At 43.2% G+C, this 22,683-nt stretch overlaps 1 protein-coding gene across 1 annotated transcript in view; it reads left to right on the top strand.

Moving 5' to 3' along the window:
• LOC309569226 (cholesterol 24-hydroxylase-like) overlaps positions 1-22,683 on the top strand; it is a 49,414-nt gene that overhangs the window by 23,868 nt on the left and 2,863 nt on the right. Inside the window, exons 6-14 of the mRNA XM_082274979.1 lie at positions 1,831-1,969; positions 2,802-2,912; positions 5,841-5,997; positions 12,156-12,221; positions 12,312-12,384; positions 13,615-13,699; positions 14,603-14,713; positions 16,293-16,381; positions 20,243-20,309. Coding sequence (XP_082131105.1) covers positions 1,831-1,969; positions 2,802-2,912; positions 5,841-5,997; positions 12,156-12,221; positions 12,312-12,384; positions 13,615-13,699; positions 14,603-14,713; positions 16,293-16,381; positions 20,243-20,309 — 898 coding nt within the window. The remainder of the gene's footprint in view (positions 1-1,830; positions 1,970-2,801; positions 2,913-5,840; positions 5,998-12,155; positions 12,222-12,311; positions 12,385-13,614; positions 13,700-14,602; positions 14,714-16,292; positions 16,382-20,242; positions 20,310-22,683) is intronic.

Raw genomic sequence — 22,683 nt, 5'->3', positions numbered from 1 at the left:
GATATAAAATACATATCCAATAAAAGGAAAGATCCCATATCAAAGAGATTGTAGCACCGACAAACCTCCCTGCCGCAGACAGATCGGCCATATCCATATATATATAAAATGCACACACACCAGTGCTTCTAATATATTACAGCAGCTTACATAAAGTACTGGTATACAATAAAATGAAATAAAAAAATGCAGCACTTAAATTGTGATAACACAAAAGGTACAGAAAAAGTCCCATATGTTCCAGATTGAAAAGGATTGAGCCTCATGGTGTACTAATTTAAAATATCGCTTTATTCAAAATGTAAAAGTTGCACTCACCACAATGTAAAACACAAACGCTTTCAGTAGTCAAAACAGACAGTGGTGCAGAGCGAGATGATGGCTGACCTTCCGGGTTGAACGACGTGCACGCCGAGCCAGCTCCTCCCTATGCGTTTCGTAACATAGACATCAACAGGGGGCATGAATCTGAATGTCAATTTATATCAGCAAACCCGGAACTGTGCGGCGCACCAAGTAGAGCATTGCATTCCACCTGGAGACTGCCGTGAGACTGCCGTGAGCCAGCACAGACCAGAACCGGAAATGAGAACTACTCAAGGAATGATTGGGTTCCATACCGGGGCTGGTAAAAACCAACTCCGAATTGGAACCGGAAGTGAGAAAAACTCAAGGAATGATAGCGTTCCATAACAGGGCTAGTAAAAACCAACTCTAAACAGAACTGGAAGATTAAAATACTGTTCTGGATGGAGCATTCCACTTCCAAACGGACATAAGCTAGCCAGAATTGGAGCACTACCCATCACTCTTGTGAGAACCCACTTCAGGTTCCACCTTTTACAAAAAATAAAAAATAAATGCACATATCTTAGCAGAAAAAAAATAAATGTATTATTTTTTGCTTAGGAGCTTGTAGTAGATCATGGGTGCAATGCCATGCTGCTGCAGACTCTTCCTCATGCTCCCTGTCTGCACTGAGGTACAGACTTTCAGTTGAAGAACTGGAGGAAGCGTCAATAGACTAGAAGTGCTGTGAATACCACACTCATGATCCAGTGAGAGCTACAACTCTGTGCTGTGGTGGAAGACAGGACTTGTAGTTCACGTATTCACAGATCTCTGTAAATGAATGAGGCAGCTGTGCGAGCAGTCATTTCAAAAGTGACAGTTGCTGTGGGAAGGGGCATACAATGCAGAATGTCACTCCATATTATACTTTAGAACAAGATGCGAACACTCGTGTGTGTTCCTGATTCTTAGACAGCCAATGGATTCACACTGATGGTCAGGAGCCAACTAATGCAGTTCCCAGTCATGGTACTACTATGACAGCCAGTCCTGGTGATCACTTGGCCTCTTGATACAAACAAACCTGCTGGCTGAAGCTGCTTCACACAGAATGCAAAATTAAATAAATGTACAATGTACCTAAAAAGCCTTGTAGCCTATTGGTAGGCAAATTAATCTTAGAGTTATAGTCAGGGTAAAGTCAGGGTAAAGTCCATTCAAACCTTTAGTTTAAATCAGCTAAATACAGTCCAGGAGCATTAAAACAAAAGGTGTGCAGAAAGTAGAAAGGCCAGTCCTCTGCCAGTATGCTGCTCTCTGTGTGGAAGCAGTAGTCTCTCTGAAGAAGTCTGAAAGGCTGCTTATAGAGTCAGATCTATAGCTCTGCAATCAGCAAAGCTTAGGCTCCCCACTAATTAGAAAGCTCTGGCTCCAGGGGACATGTTGGACCTCCTCAGTGAGATCACTGCTTCCCCACAGACAGCAAGTCATTGATACATTAGCTACTGGTTGATGTTTTTTTTTTCCTTATTATTCCAGCTATCTGATGAGATTAATGGGGCCCATCAATGAGAAGGCTGAGGAGCTGGTGGACAAACTTGTGGAAAAAGCAGATGGAAAGTGTCAGGTTGATATGCATGATATACTCCGCAGAGTCACGCTGGATGGCCTTGCCAAGGTACTCATTAATCCAAGAAATTTACATTGTCTACTAATAGTCTCTTCTACAAATATGTGGCCATTATATAAGAAATGACAAGGATAAAAACATAGGACGTGAAAGTACGGTAGATCTTTACTGGGAGAAATAGGGGGACTGCCTCTGGTAACCCTCTTCTGAAAATTCAAATTGCTTGGGTATTATTCCGCACTTCTGGCTTCAATACTTTTTGATTTGCTGACTCCGAAGATGTATGCAGATCGGAATAGTCAGAGAAAAGTTCTTATCTTCATAATTATTCTGGCCACTAAGTCAGATGGTTAAAGTGAAAGGGGCAGCACAGTGGCTTAGTTTTTAGCAATGATGCTTTGCAGCACTGGGGTCATCAGTTCAAGCCGTGGTTATTACATTAGGTGTATGGAGTTTGCATGTTCTTAATGAGCTTGCATTGGTTTCTTCCAAAGGCATACTGATAGGTTATTGGCTGCTGTCTAAAATTGTCCCTATTATTATAATCTACTTACTAAGTAAGTAATACTTACTTAGTATTAAATTTCCACTTACTTTCTGTTCAGGTGAAAGAGTCAGAACAGGAAGTACATAAAATTCTCCCAAATGAAGAGCAGTATAAATCTGACATGTTATAGACATATTCTCCATTCTATTAAGATAAAATTAATTTTGGAAAAAAAAAAAGATAAAATTAAAAACAAAAAAAGTAGTTGGAGTTATGCTTCAACCACCTCTGTGCTGCTAAGGAGCACCACCTGAGTTGCACAGAAGATTGCAGTTGCTACTGACTGGTATAAGATTTTTCATCACATAAATAAAATGCATATGTGTATTCCAGGCAGCTTTTGGATTGGAGCTGAAATCCCTGCAGGATGAATACAGCCCATTTCTTCCAGCCATTTCTCTGGCTATAAAGGGTTTGACGGAGACCATGAACCCCCTAGTAAAGGTTTGTAATACAAAATAAATGAAATTGTTGTTTTTTTTTTTTTTAAACAATTATATTATTCTTCATATTCATGCTTTTTTTTTTTTTTTTGAGTACATCTAAAGACAAAACTTTTTTTTGTAGATTTTGTAGCGCTTTCCCCATAGGGGCCACTGGTATTATTAACTGGATTTTCCCCAACAAGCACAGAGGCTGCCCATCCAAACAAGCAACAGTCGTTTCACACTGGCTCAAATAAAGTCTAGGGCAGTGATGGCGAACCTTGGCACCCCAGATGTTTTAGAACTACCTTTCCCATGATGCTCATGCACTCTGCAGTGTAGTTGAGCATCATGGGAAATGTAGTTCCAAAACATCTTGGGTGCCAAGGTTCGCCATTACTGGTCTAGGGTATGTCATTTGGTATTTTAGTGCTTGAAGAACTTCTACAGGAGAGGGGAACTTGGGCATTAGATACCTCAATACACTCAGTAGTAAACAGATAAAGGACAATTTTCTCTAATAGTAGTAACCAGTGGCGGCCCGTGCATAGGGGGCGCCAGGGCGCCGCCCCCCTACCCCTAAAAAAAAGAAAAAAAAAAGAAAAAAGAAAATGACAAAGCAAACAAATAAAGTTTTACAAAAGAAAATTGGGTTTGCCGGCCTCTGTAATGGAAGTGGTGGCTAGAGGGGGGGGGGGGGGGGCTGGGGTTTACGTCCCAGAAGAGGCGCCGATCGGCTGCCTTCTGGGGGCGTAACCCGAGCGCAAGTCCTTGCGATTGGACACCCCCACTTTCGGATATCCTGGCTGTGATTGGTCCAGTCTCCAGCCTGGACCAATCATCATCCAGGACATCCGATCCCTGACGTCACAATGGCGGCGGTGCCGGTGCGTGAGTCAGTCACTCACCGTCCCTGCCGCTCGGAGGACGAGGGAGAAGCCGCTCTCCTTCCCGCCGCCGCCGCAGAGAGGACGGACTGGATCGAGGAGGGAAGAACCCGCCGCCGCCGCCAGGTAAGTGCATTAAATTGAAGGGAGCACGCACGCTGGTCTCTGCATTTATTGGGGTACAATGCTGTGGGCACTCTGCATTTATTGGGGTACAATGCTGTGGGCACTCTGCATTTATTGGGGTACAATGCTGTGGGCACTCTGCATTTATTGGGGTACAATGCTGTGGGCACTCTGCATTTATTGGGGTACAATGCTGTGGGCACTCTGCAATCATTGGGGTACAATTCTGTGGCACTCTGCATTTATTGTGGTACAATGCTGTGGGCACTCTGCAATCATTGGGGTACAATTCTGTGGCACTCTGCAATCATTGGGGTACAATTCTGTGGCACTCTGCAATCATTGGGGTACAATGCTGTGGCACTCTGCAATCATTGGGGTACAATGCTGTGGCACTCTGCAATCATTGGGGTACAATGCTGTGGGCACTCTGCAATCATTGGGGGACAATGCTGTGGCGCTCTGCAATCATTGGGGGACAATGCTGTGGCACTCTGCAATCATTGCGGTACAATTCTGTGGCACTCTGCAATCATTGGGGGACAATGCTGTGGTGCTCTGCAATCATTGGGGGACAATGCTGTGGCGCTCTGCAATCATTGGGGTACAATGCCGTGGGCACTCGGCAATCATTGGGGTACAATTCTGTGGCACTCTGCAATCATTGGGGTACAATGCTGTGGGCACTCTGCAATCATTGGGGTACAATGCTGTGGCACTCTGCAATCATTGGGGGACAATGCTGTGGGCACTCTGCAGTGATTGGGGACAATGCTATGGCGCTCTGCATTGAAAGGGGCATGCACGCTGAACTCTGCATTGTGGGGGCACAGCACAGTGTTCATTGCATTGAAGCTGGCACAGCACAGTGTTTATTGCATTGAAGGGGGCACAGCACAGTGTTCATTGCATTGAAGGGGGCACAGCACAGTGTTTATTGCATTGAAGGGGGCACAGCACAGTGTTTATTGCATTGAAGGGGGCACAGCACAGTGTTTATTGCATTGAAGAGGGCACAGCACAGTGTTTATTGCATTGAAGGGGGCACAGCACAGTGTTCATTGCATTGAAGGGGGCACAGCACAGTGTTCATTGCATTGAAGGGGGCACAGCACAGTGTTCATTGCATTGAAGGGGGCACAGCACAGTGTTTATTGCATTGAAGGGGGCACAGCACAGTGTTTATTGCATTGAAGGGGGCACAGCACAGTGTTCATTGCATTGAAGGGGGCACAGCACAGTGTTCATTGCATTGAAGGGGGCACAGCACAGTGTTCATTGCATTGAAGGGGGCACAGCACAGTGTTGAAGGGGGCACAGCACAGTGTTTTTTTGCATTGAAGGGGGCACAGCACAGTGTTTATTGCATTGAAGGGGGCACAGCACAGTGTTTATTGCATTGAAGGGGGCACATCACAGTGTTTATTGCATTGAAGGGGGCACAGCACAGTGTTCATTGCATTGAAGGGGGCACAGCTTCAAAGTCACGCAATTTTTTTACTGCGTTTTTTGGCGCGAAGCAATACCTATTACACTTTTCTTTTTGCGCCCCCCCAAAAATTTTGAGCACCAGCCGCCACTGGTAGTAACTAGCGTTAGACAACCTAAGGCCACACAGCTGAAGACCATGGGGCAAGTCTTTGTGTTTGTATCTGGTTACCTTGTGCCAATGTACAACTGCCAGTACCCAGTGCAGCTTCCAGTACACTCCCAGTCACAGTCACAGTTCTGCAGTCAGCGCAAAACAAGTTCAGCACTGGGACTGCTGTGACTTCAAGAGCAGCTGATCAGTGTGTGGGCAGCCTGAGGGCAAGAGCCCCTTCAGCCCTGGAACCCTCCTGGGACTGGGTAGTATGTAAATATCGCTGTAAATATTGCCAATGAATAAAAGCAAATCTCTCCTTTTTTTTTTTTTTTTTTTTTCACTTTTGAAGTTTCTTCCATGGAAGCAGACACTTATTTTGGAGATCCGAAGAAGTGCCAAGCTGTTGCGTGACACAGGTAGAGAATGTATTAAAAATAGACTGAAGGCACAACAACAGCAGGAGAAGACTCCTGAGGATGTACTGGCACAAATGATCCACACAACAGGTACAAACACAGGAAAATCTGGGTCATGCAGTCCTTCTGAAGGTTTCACTATTACCTTTCTTTGTAATAATTGTATTATTTTGGGGTGGATAGAATTTGGCTCAGATCATATAGTCTGTGTTGACTAGCATTGTCCTTTATTATTATTATTATAAAACAGGATTTATATAGTGCTGACAGTTTATGCAGCGCTTTACAACATAAGAGTTGACAGTACAATTACAATACAGTTTAATACAGTAGGAATCAGAGAGCTTTGCTCGTTAGAGCTTACAATCTAAGAGGGAGGGTACAGAGATACAAAAGGTAATAGCTGTGCGGGATGGGCTGACAGACAAAATAAATGTACAGTATTACAAAATGGGGGAAAAATAAATGGACTTTGAAGGCACCATAATAAAAAACAACGCTTTATTTTTGATAAGTATTAAAACCACAGAAGTATATGTCGACCGACCAACATGGGCGGAGACCATTGATCAGAGGATACAAGTGATGGGTGAATGGGGGAAAAACCTCACCACCTAGGACATACAATACAACGAACAATACAAAATATACATTTGAATGATAAACAAGGGAAAAAGGACGCTATACGCTGCAAACGAGCCGCACCACGGTGCAGGCAATGCAGAGCGTCCTGTACAATACAGTAACAGCTTCCAAAGGGAAGTAAACCAATATGTCCAATTGATCTACATGTTTCGCCTGGTGTTCAGACTTCATCCGGAGCTGTTTGGAATATAGATTCTGTGTAACAGGATACAGTGAAATTAGTATAATAACATGCCATCAGAAAAAATAACATTGATATCGCAAGTTGAGTATGTCCAACCAATTAACACGTATCGCCAAATCGAACACTAACAGGCAAATTGCTAGAATGTTCTCATAATTAACAATCTAAACTAGTCCAGCTGGCACAGAGGAGGGGGAGAAGATGATAAACTCCCCTCCAGTCATGGTCAAACTGGGTGGCCTACAGATCACCAAATCAAGGGTCTCAGGAGTAGAGGGGTCACTGTGGGGAACAAAGGAGATACAGTTTGAGGAAGTGGTGTGACATCCAGGCTGATATGTCTGTTAGTAAATTAGTGATGCTTGAGGAGATTGATGGAGTGAACTGATGGGTAGAGAGATAGATTTGGGTGTCATCGGTGTAGAAATGTTTTTTTTCCATGGGAGCCAATCAACTGACCCAGGGAGTAGGTGTAGATCGAGAATAGGAAGGGTCCAAGAACAGAATCTTGGGGAACCCATATGGAGAAAGGAAGAGGAGAAGAGGGAGTAGAATTGTAATTGACACTGAAGGTGTGGTGGGATAGATAGGATGAGAACCAGTGAAGAGTACAGTCACGGACATCAAAGGAGTGGAGTTTTTTGAGGAGGAGGGGGTGGTTTACCATAATAAAGGCAGCAGAGAGGTCCAGTATAGGAGTACAGAATATTGTCTATTAGTAGATTGTTTGTGAGTTTAAGGAGATCAGTTTCCAGTTAATGGCAATATCCGGGCTGAAGGGGATCAAGAAATTTGTTCTCAGTCAGATGGTCGCTCAGTCTGTCGTAACCCAGAATTTTAAGCAGTTTGGAGGAAAAGTGGAGAAAGGAGATGGGGCATAGGTTGTTAGGAATGGTGGGGTCCAGTGAGGGATTATTAAGGATAGGGGTGACTAGTGCATGTTTTAGAGAGTTGGGGATGATGCCTAGAGATTGAAGATGTTAGAGAGTGTAGAATGGAGCCAGAGGGTGTCCGTAGAGAGCAGGGTCCAGGGGGCAGGTGGTTAGGTGGGCATTAGAAAAAAGTTTAGCAACCTCGTCAATAGTATAACCCTTTAGGGTTATAGCACGCCTACATGTGACGTGGATTATCCTTTGCTCAAATTACCTTACCAAAAACAACATTTGATATTTGAAGAAAATATCTAAAATAAATACAATCAGTTTGTTTTAATAATCGCTAGCAATTGTCCAACATACAGAGGTTCACCAGTCTTCAACCAAGAAAAATGTAATAAAAGCTTAACTTCAGCCAAAGCCTTCTTTAGTTTTTGTGTAGACCAGATCTAGAATATCTGGTGGTTTTGTATTGTTTTGTGTGTCTGCATATGTATACACACACTCTTATAAATAAATGTAAAGAAATACTAGTGTAGGGCAGTTGATGGTGTCAGTAGAGCAGAGGATGTGTCAGTAGGGCAGAGGTTGGTGTCAGAAGCGCAGTCAATTTTGTCAGTAGGGCAGGGCAGAGGACATTGTTAGTAGAACAGTGGACAGTGTCAGTAGGTCAGAGATTGGTGTCAGTAGGGCAGTGTTTTTTTATTTTTATTATTTTATTTTTTCATTTCTTTTACAATTTTTTAAAATAATTTTTTACAATATTATTTTTTTTTACAATTTTTTCGGAGCTTCATTGAGGGGCTTTGGTGAAATATCAGGGGTCTAAACAGATCCTTGATGTCTCACTTTTGAGACAGAGAAAGGGACCGAGGACAGAGATTCCCCAGTCCCTTTCTCTGCAGCTTCAGCTGCCCTGGACAGTGAATGAATGGGAAGTCCTCTGTGCTGAGCGGCATTGTATGCACAGTTTACTGTGCTTCAGTTATGAATGGACACAGAGAGTGATCGGTACTGTTCAGTTCACTCACTGTGTTGATTCAGAAACGGAAGGGGCCGGTCAATGACATATTTACCAGCTCCTTCTCAGCCTCGAGTGGATGGGGCAGCACTGCAGGGGGGTAATCTTACCACACGGGGTCATTAGGGCATGCCCAGGCACACCCAACATACCTTGTTTGCACGCCTATGGGTGTGATATTTTAATTGCTGTCTATGTCCCAATCAGTGAGATTTTCCCTCCCTTACTGTAAAGGGGGGGAAGTGTCAGACAGCAAAAGAAGTGAGGATACATTTCCGTAAAGTGGGCAAAGATAACATTTAAAACATTAGAAGTACAAAAAAATTTTAAAAACCTAATAACATTTTAGTGAAAGTCTGGATTTTGTGGAACTAAAATGTATAGTCTTTATTGTGATTAGACCTATGGAAGAGTTAAGTTACAACAATACAGCGGAATGATTAAGAGGATAGATGCTTCCCCTACTGATACAGATTACATTTTAGACACAGTCATTCACAATATGGAAAGGCGAGGTTGGTCTTTCCTATTAAAAACCCAGCTGTCAGGACCATAGGTGTGCACAGCCTATTGCATTAGGGTGTGCACCCCAAAGCTCGGACATATATTGTCCATACTGATGGTGCCAACAGAGAAATGGACGATGTCAGTAGGGCAGTGGACAGTGTCATTCCGTTTTATTTTTTCATTATTTTTTACAATTTTGTTGGAGCCCCGTTAGAGGGCTTTGGTGAAATATCAGGGTTCTAACCAGGGGGAGTCTGCACCACACAGGGTGATTAGGGTGTGCTCCTCTAGTGATGGCCCGAACACCCCCCTGTTCGGTTCGCACCAGAACATCTCGAGCAGGGAAAAAGTTCTAGCGAACATGCAAACTCTATTAAAGTCTATGGGACACGAACATGAAAAATCAAAAGTCCTCGGATAAGGGCCTGCTAGGGATTTTGGGGGGGACCCCACGCTGTTTATTTTTTACATTTTGGAGTTCCCATTAAAATCTGTACCAGACCCCAAGGGCTTGGTATAGATTTTGGGGGGACCCCATGCTGTTTTATTTTTTAAATTCTGTCATAAGACTCCCCTTAACCACTTAAATACAGGGCATTTTTACCTCCTTCCTGCCTAGACCAATTTTCAGCTTTCAGCGCTCATTGGCATCTATGGGAAATATTGGTCAGCTTGGCATGGCACAGCTCCCTGTCTTTACCATTGATGTCTATGGCAAATCTTGATCTGCTTGACATGCCACTGCTCCCTGTCCTCAACACTGACGTCTATGGGAAAGATTGGTCAGCTTGACATGGCACTGCTCCCTGTCTTTAATCACTTTAAGACCGGATTTGCCCCCTTAATGACCAGGCCCTATTTTGCGATTTGGCACTGCGTTACTTTAACGGACAATTGTGCGGTCGTGCAAAGCTGTACCCAGATAAAATTGACGTTCTTTTTTTCCCACAAATAGAGCTTTCTTTTGGTGGTATTTGATCACCTGTGCTGGTTTTATTTTTTGGGCTATTAACAAAAAAAGAGCGACAATTTTGGAAAAAAAAAAACAATATTTTTCACATTATGCTATATAACATTCTCCAAAAAAAAAATGTAAAAATCTAAATTTTTTAACATTTTAGGCCAATTTGTTTTCTGCTACATATTTTTGGTGATAAAAAAAAATCACAATAAGCGTATTTTGATTGGTTTGCGCAAAAGTTATTGCGTCTACTAACTACGTAAAAATGTATGTCATTTTTATTGTTTTTTTCTTATTTTTACTAGTAATGGTGGCGATCTGCAATTTTTTGCAGGACTGCGACACAGCGGCGGACAGATCGGACCCCTAACTGACATTTTTGACACTTTTAAGGGGACAGGTGACATTACTACAGTAATCAGTGCTAAAAATATGCACTGTTACTGTAATAATGACACTGACAGGGAAGGGGTTAACCCTTTGGGTGAACAAGGGGTTAAATGTGAGCCTAGGGGAGTGATTCTAACTGTGGGGGGGCGTGACTTCTGAAATAACCATAGAGACATGTGATCCTATATAGAAGGATCCCATGGGCTCTATGACCATTCCGAACGTCCTTCTTTCTCAGCGGGGAGCGATCGCGGGTGTCAGGCGGCAATCGGAGCCGCCTGACACACGCATCGGCTTCCCCGCTGATGATCAGGGGTGGGAGCGCGCTGCCGGTGGCGCGCTTACCCCCTAGTTGCCCCTAGGCGAACGACGTACCCATACGTTATTTTGCCTGTACGAGCCACCCTGCCACTGTATATATATAGTAAGCGGTCGGCAAGTGGTTAATATTGGCATCTATAAGAAATATTGGTCAGCTTTACATGGCACTGCTCCAAAACTATAAGTGACAGGGACACAAAACTTGGGGAGCACTGAGAGGGGACCCAGGACTACAACTTATCTATACATTTTAAAGTGAAGTATGTCTGCACACTACACTGACTGCACTAAACTGACTCAACACACTATCCACTAACTACCTGCCTAATCTCTATTGTAACACACTATACACGGCTGCCTTGTAAGCAGCAGCCTTATATAGTATGGGACGTGGACTAAGCCCCTGAGCCATGATTGGCTAAAGGCACCCTGCCTTTGGCCAATCATGGCTCTGACAGGACATTGTGCTGTGATTGGCCAAACCATACAGGTCAGGTGCATGCTTTGGCCAATCATCAGCAATCAATGCCCTGCAACAGCTCAGTGCATTATGGGGCGCTCATCGGCTGGCGAACTTCCCACTGAGCGCCCTATTTGTTTGTGTGTTCAGTAAATACACGAACAGCTGATGTTTGAGTCGAACACAGAGCCCATCCCTATTCTCCTCATGAATTTCCTATTTAAGCCATGCCTTTGCACTTCCTGTTTGTCAGATTATTGTGCTCTTTCCCAGCCAACATCTTGCTCTTTTCACTCATGTTGCCATCCATGTCTTCATTACTACTTGTTACTGACTTTTGGCTTAATCCCAACCTGTAACCACTTGTTACTGACCTTTGGTAGTTTACTGACTATGCTTTTGCTTGATCAGTATCTTCTACATCTGCTACTGGATCCTGGCTTGTTCATCTCCTGCTGGGGCGATCCTGAGGTCCATGACCTGGTACTAGCATTCAACGAAACACATTATCACAATCAGGAACTCTGGTAAAGACCAGCTAGTGCTTAGACCCCAAACCACCTGTCAAGGGGATCTACTTGTGCATTATCCTGCAGGTTTCTGTGTAAACCTAAACTGTTATAGCTACTGGCCTCTGAGCCTGACCCTTGACTGTGACACCAGCATGGTCTGCAAGTCCAAACACAATTGTTATAGATGCACCGGTTATTAGAGGTCTTACTTTGCAAATATATTTGGAAGATTCATGAACATGTCAAGGCGCCTCTGCAACACATAGCCCTTAAAAAAAGCAAAAGAAAAACAAACTATTCTGTAGCTACTACCCGATTGCAAAATGACATGTAAAGTTTGTCATAAAACTTTCATATATCTTTTCATTGCAGGCTTGGAAAATGACCGGGAGTGTTTGGAGAGTTTAGTGGATAACTTTGTTACCCTGATAATTGGAGGTAAATGTTTACTTTTATCTGCAACTTGAGGTCTAGTGCAGAGGCATATGTAAGTGGTGTACAAAGAAAAAAACATCACCTCTGTTATAGGACAAGAAACAACTGCAAATCTGCTCTCCTTTGCGGTGATGGAACTAGCCCAAAAACCTGAAATCCTGAAAAAGTGAGTCAAAATATTTTAAAGAATAGGGAATGTGGTGTAAAGTATTTGACACACAGAGCTTTAAATAATATTATGTATTATATTATAATATATTTCAGTAATAATAATGAAAAAAAATGTTAGTTTTCCCCTGGATAGTGATGAGCTCTCTTAAATTGATAATCAGTTGGAGAAGGACTCCCTTATGTTTGTGTGGTCATTAGAAGAAGGGCCTCCTTACATTGGTGGTCATTAGAAGAAGGGCATCCTTACATTGGTGGTCATTGGAAGAATGGCCTCCTTACATTGGTGGTCATTGGAAGAATGGCCTCCTTACATTGGTGGTCATTGGAAGAAGGGCCTCCTTACATCAGTGGTCATTAGAAGAAGGGCCTCCTTACATTGGTGGTCATTGGAAGAAGGGCCTCCTTACATTGGTGGTCATTGGAAGAAGGTACCAAAACTTTTTTTGCTTAGTTTCAGAAATTAGCTTTAGTACCTTTTTTACAAGGTTAAAAGTTCACGTGACCATGCATCTCTTCTTCCTGATAGTGGCGGGAGGGGTTAGAGGAGACAGTGAAGACACTCCATGTGCATCTATTCCATAGCCCAGTGATGGTGAACCTTAGCACCCCAGATGTTTTGGAACTACATTTACCATGATGCTCATGCACTCTGCAGTGTAGTTGAGCATCATGGGAAATGTAGTTCCAAAACATCTGGGGTGCCAAATGTCGCCATCACTGCCATAGCCTGTTCTCCCTGAGGCAAGATGCAGGCTGTGCTTGTGTAGGGGGTGTTTTTTAGGAGGCAGGCTGTGATTGGAAGAGGGTGTATGCCAGAGGCAGGCTGTGATTGGAAGAGGGTGTGTGCCAGAGGCAAGCTGTGATTAGGAGGGGCATGGTGGATGCTCAAACTACCCAATACAGGCATGCTGTGTGTCTGCACAGCGTCCTGCACCTCTGAATGGCCAGCCAAAAAATAAAAACTGACCACGCTAACACGGATCAGCTTCTATGTTTTGTGTGGTCAGTTTAGAACAAGAAAGGTGAATGGCAGGATTAACTTTAGGTCTGCTTTTATCACTTATACGTAAATTGTCAACATAAAACAATAGTTTGTGGGTACATTATTCTTTTGTCCCAATACAAGACACATATATGTGTTATTATAACATGAATAACCATGGCTATTATTGAATATAAAAAAAGGCTTTTTTAGACATGGTGCAATCTTTTTTTTTAATTGCAGAGCCCAGGATGAAGCAGATGAAATTATCGGTTCAAAAATTGACATTGAATCTGAGGATCTTGAAAAACTGCAATATTTATCACAGGTACAGTATATGCAATAATATTTTATTACATTAAAAAAATTCTCCTCTTCTTATTAATCTACATTTATTCATATTCAACATTATATATGCACTTTAATATTTTAAAAATGTGCTAACTATAATTTGACTGTTTAGTATTTAAGCCACATGCATGTGTGAATATCACCATGTACTTAAAGTATAAATATACCCCAAACTTTAGAAAGCTCCCATGTTAACCATTAAAAAAACATCTAGTACAAAAGTTCATACCACTTGGGGATCGATTTAAAATGTTTATTGATCAGAAACAACAGGTAAAACCAAGGCAGGTCTGAGGAAATTCCCCTCTTCTTCATATCAGTATGAAATCATCTGGGCAGAATGCCTTTGACTTAAGGTGCCTATAGTTCCCAGCAATGAGCAGGAAGAAAGGTATAGACAATATATTCCCATTTATCGTAACACTACCATAATAAATTTGAAATTGATCAAAGAAGCATACAAAAGCTATGTTGGAGAAATAATTTCCTCTACCTCCATTTGGAGCTTGCCACATTGTGACTTGAGGCATTGGTTACATGATCTCATCCAAAGAGGTTTAGGTAGTAAACATACCCAGCTAGTGGATATGCCTTAAAGCAAATCTGTCCCCCCTCCAAAAAAAAAAAAAAAGAAGATATTTATTATGCACCACGAATGTCACACACCTAAACAGTTTTCCATACAGTAGAGGTATGTCCTCTGTCCAGGAGCAAAATAGACACCAGTGAACAGGTCACATTCACATCACATTTCCAAATTTTGCATCTCTGCTAAATTGTCAGTGCAATTATACCCTCCCAAATACTGATCATCAAGACACAAGATGTATAAGATCTGATCCACAGTATATTGTCCCCTGAAAAATATGTCACTTTTTAGGTTCTAAAGGAAACTTTGAGATTATACTCACCAGCACCTGGAACATCACGAGCATTGGATAAAGAAATAGTCCTTCATGGTGTAAAGATTCCCGCTCACGTCACTGTGATGGTACGTTTCATAAAGTTCCTAAAGATCATCTGGAACCTTTGGGAAGAAATTGTGATTGCTGATTCAAGAAGATAAAGTTTTGGAAGTTGCTATAAACATAGTATTGTGAATGGGCTTATAATAATGCCAAACTCTTTATCTCTAAATCTGCAGAGAAACTTGACCCACAGAGTATGACAAGCAGCACTGCCTGTCAAACTTGCCCATATGGAGCAGTTCAGAGGGATGTTCTGGTAACTTTTTTTAACTTATGCAAGATCATTTTTTTTTATTTGTAGCAAATGTGGTTAGAACCTCTATAGTTGCTGACCTGTCTTTAGCTGGCCAGTAAAAATTAAAAAACATTTTTTTTTCCATTTTGAATAGAATAGGGTGTTATAACCCTGTCAGCAGTGCAGGGGCATAGTCATCCAGCACCCAGGGCAAAGATGCCAAACTCTGCCCCCCCCCCCCCTTCCTGATGTGCAAGCTTAGAAGATCCTACACCCAGCAGTCACTCACTTGTCAAAATTACTGCCACTGTCACTACTTTTGTCAGCCTTGTAAAAGAAGGAAGGCATCCCCATCCTTACAGTAAACCATTGCGCCCAGGGCAGGTGCCCCTTTTCTTTTTGCCAGGGCAGGCTTTTCTTTTTGCTATCTGTGTCTCATTGGGGAGATTTCCCTTCATTGTTTACTCCGTAGTCAAAATAGCAAAAGAGAAGAAATCCCTCCAAAGTGAGGGAAATCCCAGGTTGTCACCAGAACTATTGTCACTGTCACCATAAGATGTCTGCTGTATTACTCTTCTAGGGACAAGCCAAAATTTGGGATTTTCTTTCATTATTGCTGATAATGATAAACGTGACAAATATAGTGGGTGAATTTTATGAAAGGGGTCACAGACAGCATTACAGACCTGACAGATGTTGTTGTAACATTTCTGCACTCTATCAGAAACTAAAAAAAAAGTTGTCTTTAGTTTTACTTTAGTGGGTATAAATTCACAATTATTTTTGACCATAGTGAGCTGGAAAATTGAAGGAGAAGGGTGGAAAATTTGTTGACTCACCTGAACAAAAAAAATAAAATTCTAAATTTGATTGTGTTTTTTTTAGCTGGTTACAAGTATTGTAATTATTGTAACGTTCATGAGCTTGGAAAACCGTGATTTCCTTATTACAAAAATTATTTAGATAAACTATATGTTAATAGAAGAACAAATGCAAATAACGTTTTCACTGTAGTATATTGAGTGTATTTATTTGGGTTGAAGACCAATTTAATACATTCAAACAATTCAGTATTCCCTCAGGAAATGTCACCTGTACGAGATAAATAAACATTTTGTATTATTTTAATACATTTATAATCTGTAATACCAATAAATACTTTGCTCAATATATTGGTAAAGCAATAATAAAAAAAAAAAAAATCACCCAAAGTCAAGTCCATGATGTTGCCCCCGAATGGTCTGATGATTGATTTTGTTGTTTTTTTATACAAACCTTCAAACAAAATGCTACTGGTGTTTGGCTGTTTTTTTCCCCAGTGTAGATGAGGTCACACTCTAATATACATTGATTTGTTCCCACTGCAGTTCAACTCATACGTCATGGGAAGGATGGAGCAGTTTTACCAGGACCCCCTTGTCTTCAACCCAGATCGGTTCCACCCTGATGCTGCAGAGTAAGAACTGTCCTCGGCTAATATTGTGTAAAGAGAGTAACATTCCACTGTAGGCTTCACCTTTCTCTCCTGCCACCCGGCAAAAGGAGCAGGCTTCCCACAGTTGTGAACCACTCCACATAAAACACCCTAGACCTCAGAATAAAAGGGAGACATAGTCGCTCACTGTAAAAGCAAAGGTATTGAAGCAAGTCAATGGACTGGCAAGTCCACCAGGTGCAACCAACCCTACCACATTTCATTCCTAACTGGAGCTTAATCATAGGCTCTACAAAAAGCTCCAGTTAGGAGTGAAATGCGTTAGGGCTGGATCCATCTTGTAGGCTTGTCTGTGCATTGATTTGCTTCAAAAAACGTAACTTTGGCCTTTACAGTAATCAGCTTTTTTCTTCTGATTACTGAGGACTGAGGTGTTCTCGGCTATTGTTGTAAGTATAAACAAAAAGTCCTGGCGCTGTGGTTGCGGTGGTCAGACGGCGGGGCTGGGATAATGGGGTCGGACAATGTCCCAAGGGGGTCCACCTTAAATATCACGTCCAAGTCCGGGCTGCTGCCTACCCTAACCCAGATCCCAACTGGGTGGAGAGAATAGCAACACAAAAAAATCGGGTATGATGGCGCTCCGGGACAAAATGACATAAAAAGAAAGAAAGAACTTGGATGCTGCTCGGGATCTGGATGATAAGCTTGTTTATTAAAATCAATAAAATAAGCTCCTGGTCAGGGGGAAACCAATGGTGTGCCAAGGATGTAGTACTAAGCATGTAGACATGGTACCAAAGGAGATAACTCAAAGAGCAAGGAGGACCCAGAGGCAGGAAAACAACGCCTTACCACCTGTAAGGTCTGGACGGTGTGTCACCTGTTGATGGACTGACAGCCTCGATCGAATCGGGAACCTTCGCTGCGGGTGAGTCTCCGGATGGGGCGATGCCTGGGGTGAGAAGAGGTTGATGGGGGGGTAGAATGCTCAAACCCCGACCTACAGCTCCGGTGGCGGTGCGCGCCCGAGGTGGCAGCGGCCGCTGCTCGTCAGTCCCTGCTGACGCGGCGCCGGGAGATGACGTCACCAGGTGCCTAGCGCCGGCGTGCGCACCAGGGGCTGAACCAACGATGTAGCCGGAAGTGTGGAGGTAGCTCACCAACGACCCGGCTCTTACACAACCAAAGGATCACCTGGCGGGGCTATTGGGGAATGCCACAATTGGAGGGAAATGACATGTTTCGGGCTGAGCCCTTCTTCAGATCTCCTGTGGCTAACTAAAAGGGCACATTTATAGGGTATGAGGAGGAAGAGGCGTTGCCCCCCACTCTCTGGCTCCACCTTGTGTCAAATCATGATAAATACAGAACAACAACATAATAACATGACTAAACAAAAACGACAAATATCATAAAAAATTATTGGAAGAAAAATATGAACAATATATGAAAAATATAAAAAATATATATAATAAATATATATAAAAAAAAAAAAAATTTTTAAAAAATGAAAAATGACAGATGACGACCTCGAGCCCAACCAAAATGAATGTTACACCACAGTGTAAGCGTCGAGCTCCTCGTTCAACCCATGGGGGGACAGAGTATTGAGCTTATAAATCCAGAACGTCTCTCTCTTGCAAAGCAAGGAGAGACGTTCATCGCGTAGGAAGAGAGGGTGCCTCACATGTTGCTTTATTCAGCATGGCCGTGAATCCTTCTGTGACTCCTCTGGCAAGAGCTACAGTATACGCCAATTCATCACCTGCACCACAGAATATGTGGTTTACATATTACAATGTCCTTGCAATTTACTTTACGTTGGCCGCACCATCCGTCACCTGCGGACACGGATTGGTGAGCACCGTAGAGGTATTTTGCAGGGACTAAATACAAAAAATGGGAAACCACCCCACAGTGTGCCCCGACACTTTGCCACCCACCATAAGGGCCTAGTACAGGACCTTAGGGTGTGGGCGGTTGAGTGCGTACCCAAGGGTTCCTTGTCCAGCAATGAACGTCTCTCCTTGCTTTGTTCTGGATTTATAAGCTCAATACTCTGTCCCCCCATGGGTTGAACGAGGAGCTCGACGCTTACACTGTGGTGTAACATTCATTTTGGTTGGGCTCGAGGTCGTCATCTGTCATTTTTCATTTTTTTAAAAATTTTTTTTTTTTTTTATATATTTATTATATATATTTTTTATATTTTTCATATATTGTTCATATTTTTCTTCCAATAATTTTTTATGATATTTGTCGTTTTTGTTTAGTCATGTTATTATGTTGTTGTTCTGTATTTATCATGATTTGACACAAGGTGGGGGGCAACGCCTCTTCCTCCTCATACCCTATAAATGTGCCCTTTTAGTTAGCCACAGGAGATCTGAAGAAGGGCTCGGCCCGAAACATGTCATTTCCCTCCAATTGTGGCATTCCCCAATAGCCCCGCCAGGTGATCCTTTGGTTGTGTAAGAGCCGGGTCGTTGGTGAGCTACCTCCACACTTCCGGCTACATCGTTGGTTCAGCCCCTGGTGCGCACGCCGGCGCTAGGCACCTGGTGACGTCATCTCCCGGCGCCGCGTCAGCAGGGACTGACGAGCAGCGGCCGCTGCCACCTCGGGCGCGCACTGCCACCGGAGCTGTAGGTCGGGGTTTGAGCATTCTACCCCCCCCATCAACCTCTTCTCACCCCAGGCATCGCCCCATCCGGAGACTCACCCGCAGCGAAGGTTCCCGATTCGATCGAGGCTGTCAGTCCATCAACAGGTGACACACCGTCCAGACCTTACAGGTGGTAAGGCGTTGTTTTCCTGCCTCTGGGTCCTCCTTGCTCTTTGAGTTATCTCCTTTGGTACCATGTCTACATGCTTAGTACTACATCCTTGGCACACCTTTGGTTTCCCCCTGACCAGGAGCTTATTTTATTGATTTTAATAAACAAGCTTATCATCCAGATCCCGAGCAGCATCCAAGTTCTTTCTTTCTTTTTATGTCATTTTGTCCCGGAGCGCCATCATACCCGATTTTTTTGTCGGCTATTGTTGTGCCTGCCCGACATGATGACCGAACCCTAAATAATACACGGTTCACCCTTCAGCTATACCCAATAGCACACACAGGCCCAGTGTGATGAAAGAACTTGTATTGAAAAAAATGCAGAGACAGTTCACAATACACCCGGTGAGAAGGCAACCTAACCTAATCCTCACAGATCCAACAGCGTATAGAGAGCAGGTTTCAGCTGCACTGACAGTGCCTGTTAGGAGGGGCAGAATTCAGCCTGGCTGTCTCTTGCCTAATTTGGGAAGTTGTTCAAAAGATTTGCAAGCCCTAAGCTTTCCGTCCTTGTCAGGAACCTTTCCCTGCCGCTAGTTCTGTCCCTACCAGGCAGCGTACCTGTACCTACCCACTCGCAACATGCATACCAAGCCTGGGAGTCAAGGCCTTAAATAAGCTCTGCCTAACCCAAGATGGCTACTGGAGTCACTTGGGATGGCAGCATCCAGTTGTATAGCTTCCCCAGTGATGCAAGAAACCATAGAGGAAACATGTTCCTTTTGACTTAGTTTCCAACTGCAGTGCTGCTGTGGAAAAGAGCCACCTACAGCGGAGAAAGTAGACTGCACCTGTCTACATACTAGTTGCCGGGCTACCATACTTTGCCATTGACTTTAGTACTTTCAGAGGCAATGACCTGAAACAAGTATGCAAGATCAGAATGTGTGCTTGTTTCGGGTCACTGACTTAAAAAACAGTCCAGAAATAGCCAACTGCCACTCTTGAAGAAAACAATGACAAATTCCTATACCTCTATTGGCAGCACCATATAGTAAAAGACCTGTACATTTCTTGGTATATGTCTTTTTTCTTCTCAGGCCATACTTCTCATATTTTCCATTTTCTCTGGGACCACGGGCCTGTATTGGAAAAGTGTTTGCACAGGTAAGAAAATATGGTCCTTTCATACAACTGTCATATAAATGGTATAATTTAATAAAGACATTTAAATTACAAAATTCAGGCGGTGTGCAATGATACTCAGTTCATATCATATGGTGGAACCAAACTGAAATCCCTCACATCTGGGAGGTAAAACCGGTAGCACCAATTATGATGCCCAAGCATATCAATTTAACCACAAAGATCCTCAAATAAAGCGCTGAGGAATTCTATAAGTATGTAAAGCCAAAAACCAGTGTTGTGAAAGCTGGTGGCTGGTAATTGTAGTTCCACATGCGTGAAAGATCAAAACCACCGGTAATGCAAACATATAAAATGTTTATTGGTCCAACAACAAACTTAAAAAAGATAAAAAGGCTCCTGTGTGAACAGACTGGACTGTGTAAATGTCAATCACATATTGCAATAATCCCACATTGACGTGACTTGAAAACCTGAAAACACATACCATTAATTAAGCAGGTGCTGGAGGGGAGAGAGGAGGTCGTCTTCCCAGGTAAAACCACTCATTCTCCCAAATGGGAAAAAACAGATGCTGTATAAAGGATATGGCGAAGAGCCCAATGTGTACCGCTATGATGGACTACTGGCACAATGTGGAAAAGCCAGGGATGTATTTTGCAGGTAAGGATGCAAAAAGGCACAAAAAGCTAGAGATGTATATGGCAGCCAAAAAAGACATAAGGCTGTGCAGCAAGGCCGCGGGCTCGCTGATCAATCCTTGGAGACTCAGACAGAGGATGGGTAACCTAAGCTTCCGGACAGGGCACCAGATGCGATGTCATGGCCACTGTGGTCACTGTGGTCACTGGATGCGGTGCATGTTGGGATACCAGGGGATAGCAACAATGTTCTGTGGAGCAATCTCTCAGGAGGCTGTCGTCATGATGACATGTTTTGGGTGTGGCCCATCTTCAGGTCATGTTACAAAGGCAGCCTCTGGGAGTTTAGATAGGAAATGCATGGGGAGCCAAATTAATTCTTAAAGGCAGAATGATCTCCTTTCTCCTCCTCCAGCATAACCATTAAAATAACAACGTGAATACTGTACAAGCATAAAACGTAAAAACACTAGACAATTTAATAGAATTATATTCACTGAATTGTATATACTATAGAGAAATTGTCAGGGCTTACCTTTGTTGGAGTCTATAACGCAAAGATGTATGCTCACCCTTGCAGATATCCACAGTCCAAGGTGACCAGGTAAGGAAGCCACCTGGGCTGTGAATCTGTGCACGGGGGCTTGGCAGGAAAGGTGCTCCAATAAGCAGGACCAGCAGGAATACAATGGAAGGGAAGTCCAGGAATAACTGTAGTCACTGGATGACACAAGTCCGGATAAGGATCTGGAGATGGGAGGAAGATAAGGTCGCAGGATCAACAAGGAGCAAAGGTACGGACAGAAGCCGGAGTCAGTCTGGAACACAGGATCTAAGTCTGTCAAACAGGAACAATGATCAATGAACTGACACTGCTCTCAGGGAGAGGCAGTGTTTTATACCTTGCTATAAATGAGCAATTAGCTTCAGGTGGACAATGAGAGACAGGAGTATACACAGTTAAAGTCCAGCCCCTAGTGCTGCAGGCAATGTCAGATAAACAAGACTGGATCCATATGAGCTGAAGTGTGGCTCAGAGGTAGGATAACAGGACATAACATCAAGGTACGCAGGTTCAAACCCCCGCTAGCTACTTAGCAGTGGCCGCGCCTGACCGTCTGAAAGCCACAGCGAGAACTGTGACAGAAATGTAATAAGAATTAAATATAAGATAAAATTATTTATATACCGTATATCAAAACCAGTGCGTTCGCCGGGGGCTGGCGTTAGTTTCTTGGCCAAAGCACTGGTTTTGATATATACTCCCCAAAATATTAAAGGAACACTTTTTAACCAGAGTATAGTATCAAGTTAATTAAACACCTGGGATATTGGTCTGGTCAGTTAGGTATCAGAGGGGGTTTTTAATCAGTTTCAGCTGCTGTGGTGTTAATGCAATTAGCAACAGGTGCACTAGATGGGAATAGTTTTATAGGAATGGTTTTACAGGCCACTGACATTTTTTTCCCTACTCATCTTTTCTGACTGTTTTTCACTAGTTTTGATTTGGCTAGGATCAGTGTCACTACTGGTAGCATGAGGTGATATCTGGACCCTATAGAGGTTGCACAGGCAGTCCAACTCCTCCAGGATGGCACATCAATATGTGCCGTTTCCAGAAGGTTTGCTGTGTCTCCCAGCACAATCTCAAGAGCATCGAGGAGAGTCCAGGAGACAGTCAGTTACTCTAGGAGAGCTGGACAGGGCCATAGAAGGTCATTAATCCACCAGCAGGACTGGGATCTGCTCCTGTG

The sequence above is a fragment of the Pelophylax lessonae genome, assembly GCF_965119305.1.
Source record: "Pelophylax lessonae genome assembly, chromosome: 13".
NCBI classification, from domain to species: domain Eukaryota; kingdom Metazoa; phylum Chordata; class Amphibia; order Anura; family Ranidae; genus Pelophylax; species Pelophylax lessonae.
Note: the sequence above shows the minus strand (reverse complement) of the source record. Positions and strands in the feature narration are given on the sequence as shown.